We start from the raw sequence: 13,395 nt of genomic DNA, 5'->3' as shown, positions 1-13,395 counted from the left end.
GCATTTAAACCCTTAATGCCCTTTTAGTGAAGACTTTTTTTTTGTTTAATTTTTTTTTTTTTTTACAAAAGACAGAGTTAGATTTTAAACTGCTGAGTAAATAAAGTATTGATCTCTAGTCTACATAGGACATGCATAAAAACATTTTGCAAGGGTGACAGGTCTTAGTGACAAATACATCACCTTGATGTATTTCGCAAGCAGCCCCATCATTCTCTCAAAATAATGTTTTTCTCAGAGGTAGTCGATGTGCATTAGAAGCCAGAGTGACTTTGGAAATATGTTTCAACACCCTCTGAGTCACTATAATGTGTGTTTTGATAACAGTGTGAGAAAAACACAGGTGCCTAGTGGATTTAAGGAAAAAAAGAAAAAGAAAAAGACACACATATCAACACAACTTCAGGTATAAAAGACAAACAGAAGCATTCGTTCTGCAAAAATAAAACAGACAGAATACAAGATGCTCAGATTTCTGGTTTTATCGAGTTTTACAGCCTTGGGTAGGATAATGACTGACATTTAACTGTGGTAGTAATTTATTTGTTATCTATGTTTAATTTACTCAGCTCAACCCGTTCTTTTAACCTTAATATAGTTTATAAAATAGGACTATGTAATAGGATTGCTGGTGTCTAAATTGAACCTTTACATTTTTTAACAAGTTCTAGCTGAGCTGGAGCTCCAGCCCAGATACCTGAAGAACACACAAGGGAGGTTAAATGCTGAGGTGGCCATGCCTAACTCATGGCCATGGCAGGTAAAGTATATTTAACACCTAGTTTAAATGTATGCATTGTCACTGATTTTAAAATGAATTTATTTGTAGACATATTTGCAAATAAAACTTAAACGAATCTAAGTGGCCGTTTCAGAGTTACAAACATATCTCAGATCTGTTTTCTCTCTTTAGGTCTCTCTTCAGTACAAACATGTAGCTGCGTAAGTTATTGCCACTAGACATCCCCGTACATTTTCCGTTTTAGAGCACAAAGTCTCCGTCTTCACACTCAGACGATGGATAACTTTTGCTAAGACTTGTAATTTCAAGCCAACAAGAAATAATTTCTGCCTTCTCTGACAGTTTAATATACCTCAAAGTATGCCGCTCTTGGATGTCGCTCCTATGAATGAGCTTTACTCAGGTTTCACTCATTTTCGTTGTGTTCGACGTGTAGATAATGTGTAGATAAACAGATTTTACAGCATTACACATCTGATGCGTAAATGCTGCAGAAAAAGAGAATTTCTATGCCATATAGTAATGCAATAAGAATGTCTTGAAGAAATGCATAGTACATTTTTGAACTTTGAGTTTGATATGCAGACCAACACATTTATTGGTGACAATTTATTAGAAGACACTAAGAAATGCTGCTCTTAAGTGCAAAATGTAAACTCCAAAAAAAATGTCCTTCCATAGGAGTTCCTATATTCATTACTACCACTACTGTGGAGGAACCCTGATTCAGCGACGTTGGGTAATATCTTCTGCTAGATGTATTGATAGGTAAAGTAATGATATAACACATCATTTTATACGCTTTATTTCATTGTAATTTAGGATTTTGTTTTTTTCAAATTGTGCCCAGAAAACTCCTTTCTCAATAAGGAAATGTAATACATTTTTGTTGGTCTAAATGTATTGTGAAGCTTCTCATGACTTGTTTTTATCTTATTCATTGCAAGGTAAAAACTGGAATGACTTGCTTATTTTCTTCTTCCCTCTTATCTTCAAAACCCTGCAGTGTTTCCTTCGTAAGGTGGCGTGCTGTTCTCGGCGAACATGACCTAGGTGTAAGAAGTGACGCAGAACAAATCATTGCTGTTTACTCCATTCACATTCACCCCAAATGGTCTGGTCTGGCTTTTGATGGGTGAGATTAATATTTTTTTTATATTCTTTCAACATAAATGATAGGGTCCCAAACCAAACACGGCTGGGGCCAATCACGTTGCAGTATTGTGGTTTAAGGCGGAACATACAGCTGTAACGAAAGCAAGAGCTGACGAGCCCTCAGCTGAACCAAAATAAACACGGCAGCGCAGGAGGACGCACACGTAGCTGCTGCTATCACATCTGTTTGATCGATATCTTCTTTGAAAGAAGAACAGCAAGAAGTGCCTTGACCAGCGTATATGTGTAGTTTCTTATAGTGTCTGCTGCTTACGTATTAATTTGATACCGTGATTGGCTAAAACCAACCTTTGGTAGGCGGGCACTAAGTGTCGCTTCGCCCAATCAGCTTGGAAAGTTGTGCTGAATGTCCCTCCTTGAATGGATTTGATGGGAACAGGCCCAGATTGATAATGTGCTGAGAGCAACATATTACTAATCTGGCTTTCCTGTTTATATATGACTCCAAGAATGACCTTTATGTAATCTACGTGCTTCCGTTTACTTTTGCTGCTAAGACATGTGAATTACCTCAATGAGGGACAATAAAGGTCATTTGTATTCTAAATGTTATCCACAGTGAACGTTTTTTACTGAAAATGGGCGTTCAGGGCTAAAGGTCTTTCACTTTGTTTTAGCCATGACATTGCCCTGGTGAAACTATCGTCTGAGGCCATCCTGAACTCCTATGTCCAGCTTGTCTCACTGCCTTCCCCTGGCCAAATTCTGCCACACAACAACCCATGCTATGTGACTGGATGGGGACGAACATATGGTAGGTTTTTTTTGTTTGTTTGTTTTTGTTTTTTTGCATTGCAGTTTGATCTCCCAGTGAGCAGTGCTGTGGTCCGGTCTTGTTTCACACATCCTATCATTTTGCTTTGATCAGTTGAAAAGGGAGAGCCTGCTCCACTTAAGCAGGCCTTCGCTCCAGTGGTGGACTACCAGACCTGCTCCAGCAGAGGCTGGTGGGGGACCGTCATCAAACAACAGCATGATTTGTGCTGGAAGAAGTGAAATTTCCTGCTATGCGAGTATTTATGAGAGACGAGTGAGTTTAAACTTTGTTTGTTGACATTGTTTCAGCTTTTTGCACGTCCACGGGGGTTAAGGGTACAGGGTTAGAGAAATTAGAGAGAACCCCTCATCTCATTTTTGTGCTGGTATGCTCTAACTTAATCAGCCGGATTTGCATGAATGACTGGGTTTGTTTTGCCTGCAATAGTTGATTTAAGTTAACAACACTAAAATTAAGGATTCAATCAGAAGATTGAAACAGAATGCTGCTCTTAAAAAACATGAAATAATCAACCAGTTGGAAGTGCTCCCAGTCTTCTTTAGAAAAGCCTCTGTTTTCTAGATTAGACATTGTCCATTTTTACGCTTTTGTCACTCATAACTATGTGCCACATACCTTAAATAAGTGTTGAAATTGCTACTTTGTCGTCCAAATGTTATAACATGATTTTTTTTTTTCTCTCAGGGTTATCTTGGTGGCCCTCTGAGCTGCCAGGTTGATGGCAAGTATTATGTTCATGGTAGTTTGAGTGTTACAACAGGATCAGGATGTGATGATAAAGAAAAGCCTCCTATCTTCACCCGTCTGTCTGACTACACTGACTGGATAAACTCGGTTAGTATAAAACATATACCCCCTCTCTGTTTTCAAAAGCATGGCGCCTAATCAGTTTTCACTTCTTTTTAACAGACCATCTCCTGAATGTTGCCTCATACAGTGACAGAGACCATTTATAACCATATTTGTGTTGATTAAAACCTACACACATACCCAATGTTGTTCTAAATAAATAAACTTGATTAAAGTTTGTGTGAGGACTCCTTTTTGGCAGACTTTTTAATGGATTTCATATTAACGGGAAAGAAAATACTGTGTTATCACTTACTGAAAAAATTTGCTTTACACTTGAAAACAGATGGAGATTCTTGGGTAAAAATAATGATTATTTTTTCCATGGAATTATATGAGATGTGGCAGTTTACTAGTGTAAAGTGTGCCTGTTTGACAAAATCTAGAAGTATACAATTGCCTGATGTCAGGCTTTGCTGTAATAAAAATCAGCAATAAATGTTCATCTACTGCTGAGAGATCTAATCTGTCACACTGCTAAATTTAGAACACAGTTACAACAAGTGGTAATCCTTGTTATTTTTTTTCAATCAATGAGTCAATCAAAGTTTATTTATACAGCACATTTAAAAGCTGCTTACAAAAAAATTAAGTAAAAAAAAGATAAACAATAAAGCAGAAACTTGAATAAATAATGGAAGACTCTGCTTTTGATCAACATTAACGGACAAAATTATATCTTAAAGCTAGGTTTGGTGATCTTTCCAGAAGATTCCCCAAGTCCCTGTTTTAATAACCGCGTATGTGCAAGACGCTTGCTCTTTCGCTCTTCAGGGGGACCACGTATTAAAAATCTCCCAAATCCACTCTGGTCTTATTACTTTCTACTGAGTCCTTCCTCTTATTCTCATAAACATGAACGGGGTTTGCTTCACGCGACTCTCAGCCATGTTCAAAAGTCTGCAGTGAGAGCAGTGGAGCTACGATGAACGGCTAACCGCTAAGTTGACTGCTGCATCTGGCACTGGTTGTCTCAGGTCTGTGCCAGGTTCAATGAAATTACAATCTATCAAGGTATTCTGAAGATAAATGTGCCGCTTGGTCTCAGTTGTAGGACATGGGTCTTTCAACAGCATAATGACCCAAAACACACAGCCAGACCCACCCAAGAACGGCTATACGACTATTCTGAACCGGCCTTCTATGTGCCCTGACCTAAATCCAGTTGAACATCAGTAGGCCAAAACACCTGTTGACAGGCGCAGAGCTCTCATTAACAGTTGCATAGATTGCATGATTGCAGTGATTGCCTCAAACGCTTTCACAGCAAAATATTAAGTTATAGGTGCCATCATTTCTGTCCAGCCCTGCTTAATTTTTTTTTTATTTTTCTAATGATTTTATTCAACCACAATTCAAAAGCAATGTCTGATTTTTTTTTGGTTGCCTTTCAGTAAAATGTTATTTATTATTACTTTTGTCAGTTTCAAGATATTTCAGTTACCATTGTGGGGTTTTCTTTAACCAACAGAGGGGGTGCCAACAATTCTCTCCATGACTTCACATGTGTCTAATGTTTCTGTCATTATTCTGCTGCAGCAAGAAATTATACGGACCAGCATCTTTTATATACACTATATATGTTGAAGCGGATTTCTAATAACGTTTCCCTGTAGCAAGCTTGTACAGTGTAACATCTTCAACTTTTATATGATTTTTAAAATGGCAAATATTGGGCCACCCATCTGATGGAAGATTACATTCACTGGTCACTGCATGGCATTCCTACCCTTCATTTAGCATGGGAAACTTACCCATTTGAAGTGATGAGTTTGATTATGTGCTAGTTTGAAAGATTATTCTACAGACAGTCAGATAAAAGTATTATGTTTCATAGCTATTCAATAAAAATCAGTGTTGTATTCCTTTTTTCTAAATGATATCATCATTTGCAGAATCAAGTGTGCATGTGAGCAAAGCAAACCAATTCATAATTAGCTCTCATGGGTTGTTTTCGAGTTCTTGTTGCATTAAAACTAGTTTTAATCATCTTCTAATATCTTAGAATGATGTTCTACATTTCAACAGAGCCAAATATACAACTTCAAGATAAAATTGAGAATTTGGGTAAATTCTTTAAACTCTCCGGTGTGATCCAGCCTTTTACATTAACTATTTTCGCTTTAAAGCCGCATGAAACCTTCATCAAAATTTAACAAGTTAGCAAGCAGATACAAGATGAATACAAGCCCATGTAGGATAATGGGGTGAAAGAGATTGACTTTTCTTTTTAAAATAAATCTATCTGACTATTATATAAGTGTAGTAGTACACCGTGTAGCCATTTTCTGGTTTCATTGTTCGTTGTTCTTTGCAATTACTGGCCTCCTGATGTATTTCAAATGAAATTTGGTAATATTCAGATTGAAAGTCTAATAAAGAAAATTGTTCTGTTCCATTTTCGGAAAAGAATAAAGAAAACGTAGAAGGTATAAAGAAAAACACTAAGAGAGGTCAAGCAAATATATGACGCAACATGTTCTGATGTTATGGGAACTAAACACATGTTGGAAAGAGGCTAAAAAAGCTGGGACTTTGTTAAATGTGAAACTTTTCCCTTGTTACAGTTTGTTTGTCAATTTTTTGGCTTGTACTTTCCCCTAATCTGAGTTTTATGTAAAAATAATTCAATTATCCCAGAGGAGGCCTATTAGAATATTCAATACATATGGTAAATCCCTAACACTTATATTATCTTATATTTGTGCATGTTTTTGTTACGTCTTTTAATGCTAATATGAATCTTCTACTTCACAAACTAAAGGTGGGTTAATGTCATAATGTTAAACTACCGTAGATCAATTAGGAAAATCTGTTTTAAAGTTTTAAGTCATGATTTATTACATTAGTACAAATGCTACTGTCAAATCAAGTGAATCCTTGATTCAGTTGTGGTTTCAGGTTTCATATATCCACTTCATTGTGATATCACAGTGTTATGGAAATAACATGTAGGTGCATGAAATCTACCATCAGAAATCCTCTGTATTTCTGGACAACAGCAGAAGATTATAACTACTACAGGCGAATGTCAAAGGCAACTGGACGTTGGTCAGTTTTTGTGAATACATTTTAACATCTATCTCCACTCATTTAGGGACCAAACTCTAGCCTCAAAGATGTCAATGCTCCTACAAAGCTGGGTTGATGAGAGATTTCCTCCCGAATGTTGGAGTGGAGAGTAAGGAGTGGCCTGACCTCATTCCAACTAACACTTGTAGGATCAGGCTTAGGCCTGCTGTTTGTTCCGGAGGGACAACTAAAACCATATTGACTGATTTGTAGCAACTTCTGACTGTGGAATGTGTTGCCATCATACAGCAGTGTGACATAGCTGCTGATCAGCATGAGGAGGACGTGGTAGACTGCTGTGGCTGTCTACGGTTCTCTCATGTTCTATTGAAACCCCAGTTTGTTAACCAATAAACTGGCAAATCAGCCGCACCTTTCTGGTTATTCAAACTCCAAACATTGAAAACGAACACCAAAATCAGTCAACAGCATAATAGGCCGTATGGGAGTGCACAACAGGATTTAGTTTGAGTTATTTTATAAGCACAGCCTACATATACAACTCTGCTGGTCAACGTACAAATGCATTTTCCTTACGTATGTTGCACCATTTAAAGGGAAATGAACAGGCTTTCTCGTGGTATTGGAGTTTTCCACAAAAAGCATTATACAAAAATAATGAAACGTCAATCGAATTTTATTTATATAGCACCAATTCACAACCTGAACTAAAGTAGCTCTCCCTCAAACATGCAACGTTGCACACATTTGTCATGTGCCGTGTGTGCAGTATCTTATTTCTGAAGACACGTGACACAGACTGATAGCCATTGGTTATCGGCTAGCAGCTAGGATTAATTCAATTTAATTGTATTTATATAGCACCGATTCACAACACAGGTCATCTCAAGGCACTTTTCAAAGATAATTCTGTTCAATCATTAAGACAGACTGGTTAAAAAGTTTTCTATCTAACTAATCCCAGCAGATGTCGAGCCTTTGACTTTCAGCATTCAGTCCTCCTGAAAGGGCGTGCAGTTGACCTTGCAGCAATCCCTCATACCAAGCATGCATGTTGCAAGAGTGGAGAGGAAAACTCCCCTTTAACAGGAAGAAACCTCCAGCAGAACCAGGCTCAGTGTGAACGGCCATTTGCCACAACCAACTAGGGGTTAGTAAACCAGAGCAGAGACACACAAATAACACAGAAGCACTGATCCAGGAATACTTTCCATGTTAGAGAGGGTCATGGCATACTAGCGCCATAAGTGGGTCTAGGAACACAGTTAAACAGATATGCTCTCAGCCAGTTTTTCGGCCAAGAGAACGAAAGAGACAGCATAAAGTCAGTTGCAGTAAAATTTCAGCCAGAAATTCACACAACAAATTCAATCTAGAGGTGAGTTTCAAACTGAGTGATGAGTAACCAGTAAATGTCTCCTTGCATGTGGGCATGGATGTAATTTATTTTACTATAGAAAGTAGCAAAACAGTTCATAAATTAGAAATAAAAATCAGTCTTGCTGTTGAACATATGCTGTGTAGCTTAAATACAGTTTTAAGTAAGAATAGCAAAGGAAATCCTTCGGTCATTCCTAGTAACTAAAACTGACAGATCCAGCGCCAACTGTTCTTTTAAGTTAATGGAGCCTGTCCTTGCTGCCCTGACGATAGCTGTGGGATCTGCACAGGTGGACGTGCGTTGGAGTTGGACACGTAATCTACAAAACCACCAGTATGAGCTGCCCTGAGAGTATAAAAGAGTAGTGGACAGAGGTTGCTCAGGCAGAACGCTTTGAGGAGACTGCAGACATGCTCAGGTTTCTTTTGTTGACCTCCCTCGCAGCCCTGGGTAAGCACCTCTTTTTTCTATTTTCTAGATTCCCCACAGAAGCCCCAAAAGTCCTTAAATGTGTTATTTGACATGTCCTTTCTCTCATGGATCTGGGCTTTGCTCAGTGCTGGCTGAGCCCCAGCCCAGGTACCTGGAGGATGCCATTGGTGAGGAAAGGGTTGTGGGAGGAGAGGTGGCCAGACCTAACTCCTGGCCCTGGCAGGTATACTTCAAACCTTTTCTCACCCTGTAACTCATGTGTTGCAAGCATTTAAAAGTATGAAAGAAAATTCAAATGCATTTCCTCTTACAAACAGTTCATTAATCACAACTGTCCCATTTCCTCAAAACAAGAACGGCTTGGCAGCCTCTCATCAAGTGTTGGATCTAATTTCTTTTAAAGGCTTTTAACACATTTAAATACTGTTAAAATGGAATTGGGAAAAGTTTTTTTATATTCGTTTTTTTTTTTTTACTTGTGTTTCTAAATCTCTGTGTTGGCATTTCTTCAGATCTCCCTTCAGTACAAATCTGGAAGCTACTACTACCACACCTGTGGAGGAACCCTGATCAGGAGAGGATGGGTCATGACTGCTGCTCACTGTGTGGACAGGTGGGAGTCTTACGCATCACAGAAATGTTGCAGAGAACAAAACCAAGAGAGGCAGACGTTCTCATAGACTGGAATACAATCGTTTCAATATGGTCAAGCTCATTGGATATTTAACTTATAATAGCAATTGATACTTTAATTGTTAAATAGTTATTGTAATTTATGTTGGGATAAGTCGGTCAAGGCAGATGACCGTTCACGCTGAGCCTAGTTCTGCTGGAGGTTTTTCCTTCCCGTTAAAGGGGAGTTTTCCTCTCCACTGTCGCTTCATGCTTGCTCAGTATGAGGGATTGCTGCAAAGCCATCAACAATGCAGACGACTCTCCCTGTGGCTCTACGCTCTTTCATGAGGAGTAAATGCTGCTTGTCAAGACTTGATGCAGTCTGCTGGGTTTCCTTAGATAGGAAACTTTTTGACCAATCTGTATGATTTGATTGAATTTGACTTTGTAAAGCGCCTTGAGATGACGTGTATCATGAACTTGCTCCATATAAATAAAATTTAACTGAATTGAATTAAATTAAGTACACCTGAATAAACAACTTTTCTCTTCTGCATGGCTAAAGTTCCAGGACTTGGCGTGTTGTTCTTGGAGATCATGACATCAACAACCACGAGGGAAAAGAGCAGTACATGAGCGTGAGCAGGGTCTACATCCACCCCAACTGGAACTCCAACAGCGTCGCCGGAGGGTTAGTAGGAACACGGTTTCACCCATTTCATTAGGCACAAAGAACAAAAACACAGACCTATACATACATCATCTGTGATATGTTATAAAATGACATGATAAGACAAGTTAATTTATAAAGTATTTTTCGGTAACGACAATACATACATTTAAGTTTTAAAAACATGAATATTGGTAAGATTTATATGTTTAGTTGTTATTCAAGTGTGAACAATAATATCAGTAGCTGTTTTTATTAGTTATTAATAATCTTTATGACTTGCTTTGCATAGATCTATTATTTCAAGTTATTAGAATAACATTCATGCAAAGAATTATGCTTTATAAAAAATAAAAAGTATTTGTTTGGTTTGCTATTACTAGAAAAGTGCAGCCAAAAAGGAAAATATAAAAATAAAAAAATAAATATTTAACAGGATTTGAAACAAAAAAAAGGGTTTTGTCCCTTCTGTTGAAACTTAAACGGTTTTAGAACAGAAGAGCAGTTCTGTCTGGTGGTTGAACCGCTTCTAATATAAAAACAGGATTGTGTTTCTTTGATATTTATTTATAATTTTTATTTTTAATCAGACATAGAGCTAAACATTATTTCCCACTTTAAGCTTTCCTCAAAACGTTTCAAGCATCTTACATGTAACTGTGCCTCCTACATATTACAGTTACGACATCGCCCTGCTGCGTCTGTCCTCTGACGCGGTCCTCAACAACTACGTCCAGCTGGCAAATCTGCCTCCCTCTGGCCAGGTTCTGCCCCACAACCACCCCTGTTACATCTCTGGATGGGGACGCACTCAGAGTGAGTCTAGCATAATTTCACATTGACGTGTTTAACCTTTAGGACTTACAGACAGGCTCTAATGTGATTGGCTGCGTTCCCCAGCCGGTGGCAGCCTGTCTGCTCAGCTGAAGCAGGCCTACCTGCCTGTCGTTGACCACAACACTTGCACCAGCTACGGATGGTGGGGCAGCACTGTGAAGAACACCATGGTCTGTGCTGGAGGTGCCAGCGAATCTGGCTGCCAGGTGAGCCGTCTCTTTTCCACACAATGTTAATGGATGTTAATAAATGTTAGACGCATGGTCGAAAATGACGCACGGTGCTTTTTAAAAGTACTAACACACTAACTGAGTTTGTGTCACGTTACAACCACAAACGTCAACGTATATTGGGATGCTAAGGGACAGACCAACACAAACAGACAACTATTTCTTCCAAAATAACTCAAGCAGTGTCAGAATTTTCCAGTCTTGTGATGTTTTTTTTTTTCAGTTGGATTTAAATCAGGCTTTTGACTGGGCTACTTAAATAATATTGTAGTTCTGGATGTCTTGTGTTGTCCTGCTGGAAGGGGAACTCCATATCATGGAGTCTCAAGTCTTTTACAGCCTCAATAAGGTTTTATTCCTGTGTTGTCCTGTTCTTAAAACAATCTATCCCCCCATCTACTCTGACTAGATCCCATGATGCTGCAGCATTCATCCCGCAGATAGTGAGTGTAGGGCAGGGATGTCTGAAGTCAGTCCTTCAGGGCCGTTGTCCTGCATGCTTTGGATGGGTTTCTGATTCACCACGGCTGATTCAAACATCTTAGTTAGCGGTTTACCATGTTATCAAGTTCTACGGGAACATGCTAAGTGCTCATTGATTTGATTCAGGTGTCATGAAAAAGGGGAAACATCTAACAAATGCAGAACACCAGCCCGTTGGTGACTGACTTTGAACACAACTGGCATAGGGCAATGTGCAGTGTTAGTTTTCACCACACATTGCTTTCTGCAGGTAGAGCAAACCGTTTAATTCTTGTCTCTTTGAACAGAGAACCACCTTCCACGTGGAAGCTGGGTCCTTTATGTGTGTTTCAGCAAATTACAAACTGAACTTTCCATGGCTTTCTTTCCACCATGACGTTCATCTTGTTTCCCTTCTTCGGCCTCTTGGCTGCTTCTCCGATCAATGCATCCCTTGCCCAGTCCGTCAGGTGGATGTCCATGTCTGGGTATGTTTGCAGTTGTGCCACATTCTCCCAATTTTCAAATAAAATGGACGTAACTCTCTGAGATTTTCAAAGCCTTTTACGTTCTTTGTGATTCAGGCATGTTTTAAACTTTTGATCAACTTTCTTCCTGACCTACTGCTTCTTGATCTTCATGATGGTCTTCCTCCATTTATTTTCTTTACATCTAAGGCTTTGTTGACCAGTTGTATTTGAACTGTAAATAATTTAAACACAAGGGGATTCTGGAAGTGAGTTCAGATATATACCCCATTTTTGTAAGATTTCAAATGAAAACAACTCCTATAGCTAAATATAATTTTCCTGTGCTGATTTGTTGGCCTAATACATACCTTTTTGTGGTTGAAACAAACTATGAAAATATTCAAGGGGTGTGAATACTTTTCCAGAACTGAAAGAGTGAATGAAGGCAATCAAAATAAGGTGATTGACAGTATTAATGATTGATTTTGTTTGTGATTTAAATTATGCAGGGTGATTCTGGTGGCCCCCTGAACTGCAGCGTCGACGGCAAGTGGGTGGTCCACGGAGTGACCAGCTTCGTGTCTTCTCTCGGCTGCAACACCTACAAGAAACCTACCGTTTTCACCCGTGCTTCTGCTTACATCAGCTGGATGAACGGCGTCAGTATTTGACACCTCAAGAATTACACTGATATAAGCATTATTTCTTTGAATGTTGTAAATGATCATTTTGTATTTGCCTTTGCAGATCATGGGTTAAGAAGAGGAGCGATCAATGTGGGAATAAGAGAACATTCTTTATTCTTTTCTCATGTTATCAAAATAAAAGTCAGAAAAAATGGCACCATCTACTGTACCTTGCTTCTTGACGTTCATTCAAAGTTTTGTGATGGAAAAGTATAGATTATTGTCTAATTATTATCTGCAGTATTCCAAAAAACATTTCTGATGTGTTAAAGATTTCAACAATTAAGGGAACTCATTTTTATTTGTAATAAATATTTCTGCTATTAAACTCATCACATAATGAAACTGGTCCACTGACATTTCTGGATCAAAATCTCTGCAAAACTCTGATGCTGAGCGTTTCAGAACACCGAGTCAATTAGATAATCACTATTATTATTTTTTTTAATTATTTCACTTTTATATAAATCTAATTGAGACATGAGGTCTCCTGCAGCCTGTTTTAAACATACCTAGAATGAAACAGTCACATCTCTGCCAAAGTGATGGACCAACCACTCTAGCCGATAACAACATTTGGTTTTCTGTGAGGTCTAATCATTGAAATTTGGGGTGGTTTGGTTTTCCCAAAGAACTACAACACAAAGACATGTATCCGCACACTTTCCTTAAATTCAACAATTTAATGCAAGAGGCATTGATCACAATGGATGTGGTGCAGGTTCCTTAAAACAGGTTGTAGCTTTTATTGAAACTAAGATAAAGATTAGCCCGATTTCCACGCTAAAGTATGGTTCCCTTACCTTATACAGATTTTTACAAAAAAGTGAAAAAAAAAAATATTTTCATGAATAAAAACTGATTTTTCAGTATTTGGCTTGCAGATCAGAGCATCACTACTACAACAACAACACACACACAATAAAAACTCTTCTGTAAAAAGCGCACCTTCCTCTGTTTTGGTATAATATTATTAATCCATGTCCATTTCATCATTGGTGAGGTTCTTGAGATAAAACTAATTATTTAGTACA

The 13,395-nt window shown here is 38.4% G+C and overlaps 2 protein-coding genes across 2 annotated transcripts; both read left to right on the top strand.

Moving 5' to 3' along the window:
- The first annotated feature begins 459 nt into the window (after positions 1–459).
- Positions 460–3,468, top strand: LOC110366618 (elastase-1). The gene is made up of 8 exons (XM_036134748.1): positions 460–503; positions 666–760; positions 914–942; positions 1,424–1,510; positions 1,749–1,877; positions 2,536–2,672; positions 2,787–2,948; positions 3,381–3,468. The coding sequence occupies exons 1-7, from the start codon at positions 464–466 to the stop codon at positions 2,912–2,914; spliced, it is 645 nt and encodes a 214-aa protein (XP_035990641.1). The 5' UTR covers positions 460–463; the 3' UTR covers positions 2,915–2,948; positions 3,381–3,468.
- A 4,798-nt stretch (positions 3,469–8,266) lies between these two features.
- LOC105940400 (elastase-1) lies at positions 8,267–12,530 on the top strand. The gene is made up of 8 exons (XM_036134763.1): positions 8,267–8,409; positions 8,517–8,614; positions 8,904–9,004; positions 9,572–9,697; positions 10,356–10,492; positions 10,577–10,719; positions 12,185–12,334; positions 12,423–12,530. Exons 1-8 carry the CDS (start codon positions 8,370–8,372, stop codon positions 12,432–12,434), a joined length of 807 nt encoding a protein of 268 aa, XP_035990656.1. The 5' UTR covers positions 8,267–8,369; the 3' UTR covers positions 12,435–12,530.
- The last annotated feature ends 865 nt before the right edge of the window (positions 12,531–13,395 follow it).

The sequence above is a fragment of the Fundulus heteroclitus genome, unplaced genomic scaffold (assembly GCF_011125445.2).
Source record: "Fundulus heteroclitus isolate FHET01 unplaced genomic scaffold, MU-UCD_Fhet_4.1 scaffold_90, whole genome shotgun sequence".
Classification (NCBI taxonomy): Eukaryota; Metazoa; Chordata; class Actinopteri; order Cyprinodontiformes; family Fundulidae; genus Fundulus; species Fundulus heteroclitus.
Note: the sequence above shows the minus strand (reverse complement) of the source record. Positions and strands in the feature narration are given on the sequence as shown.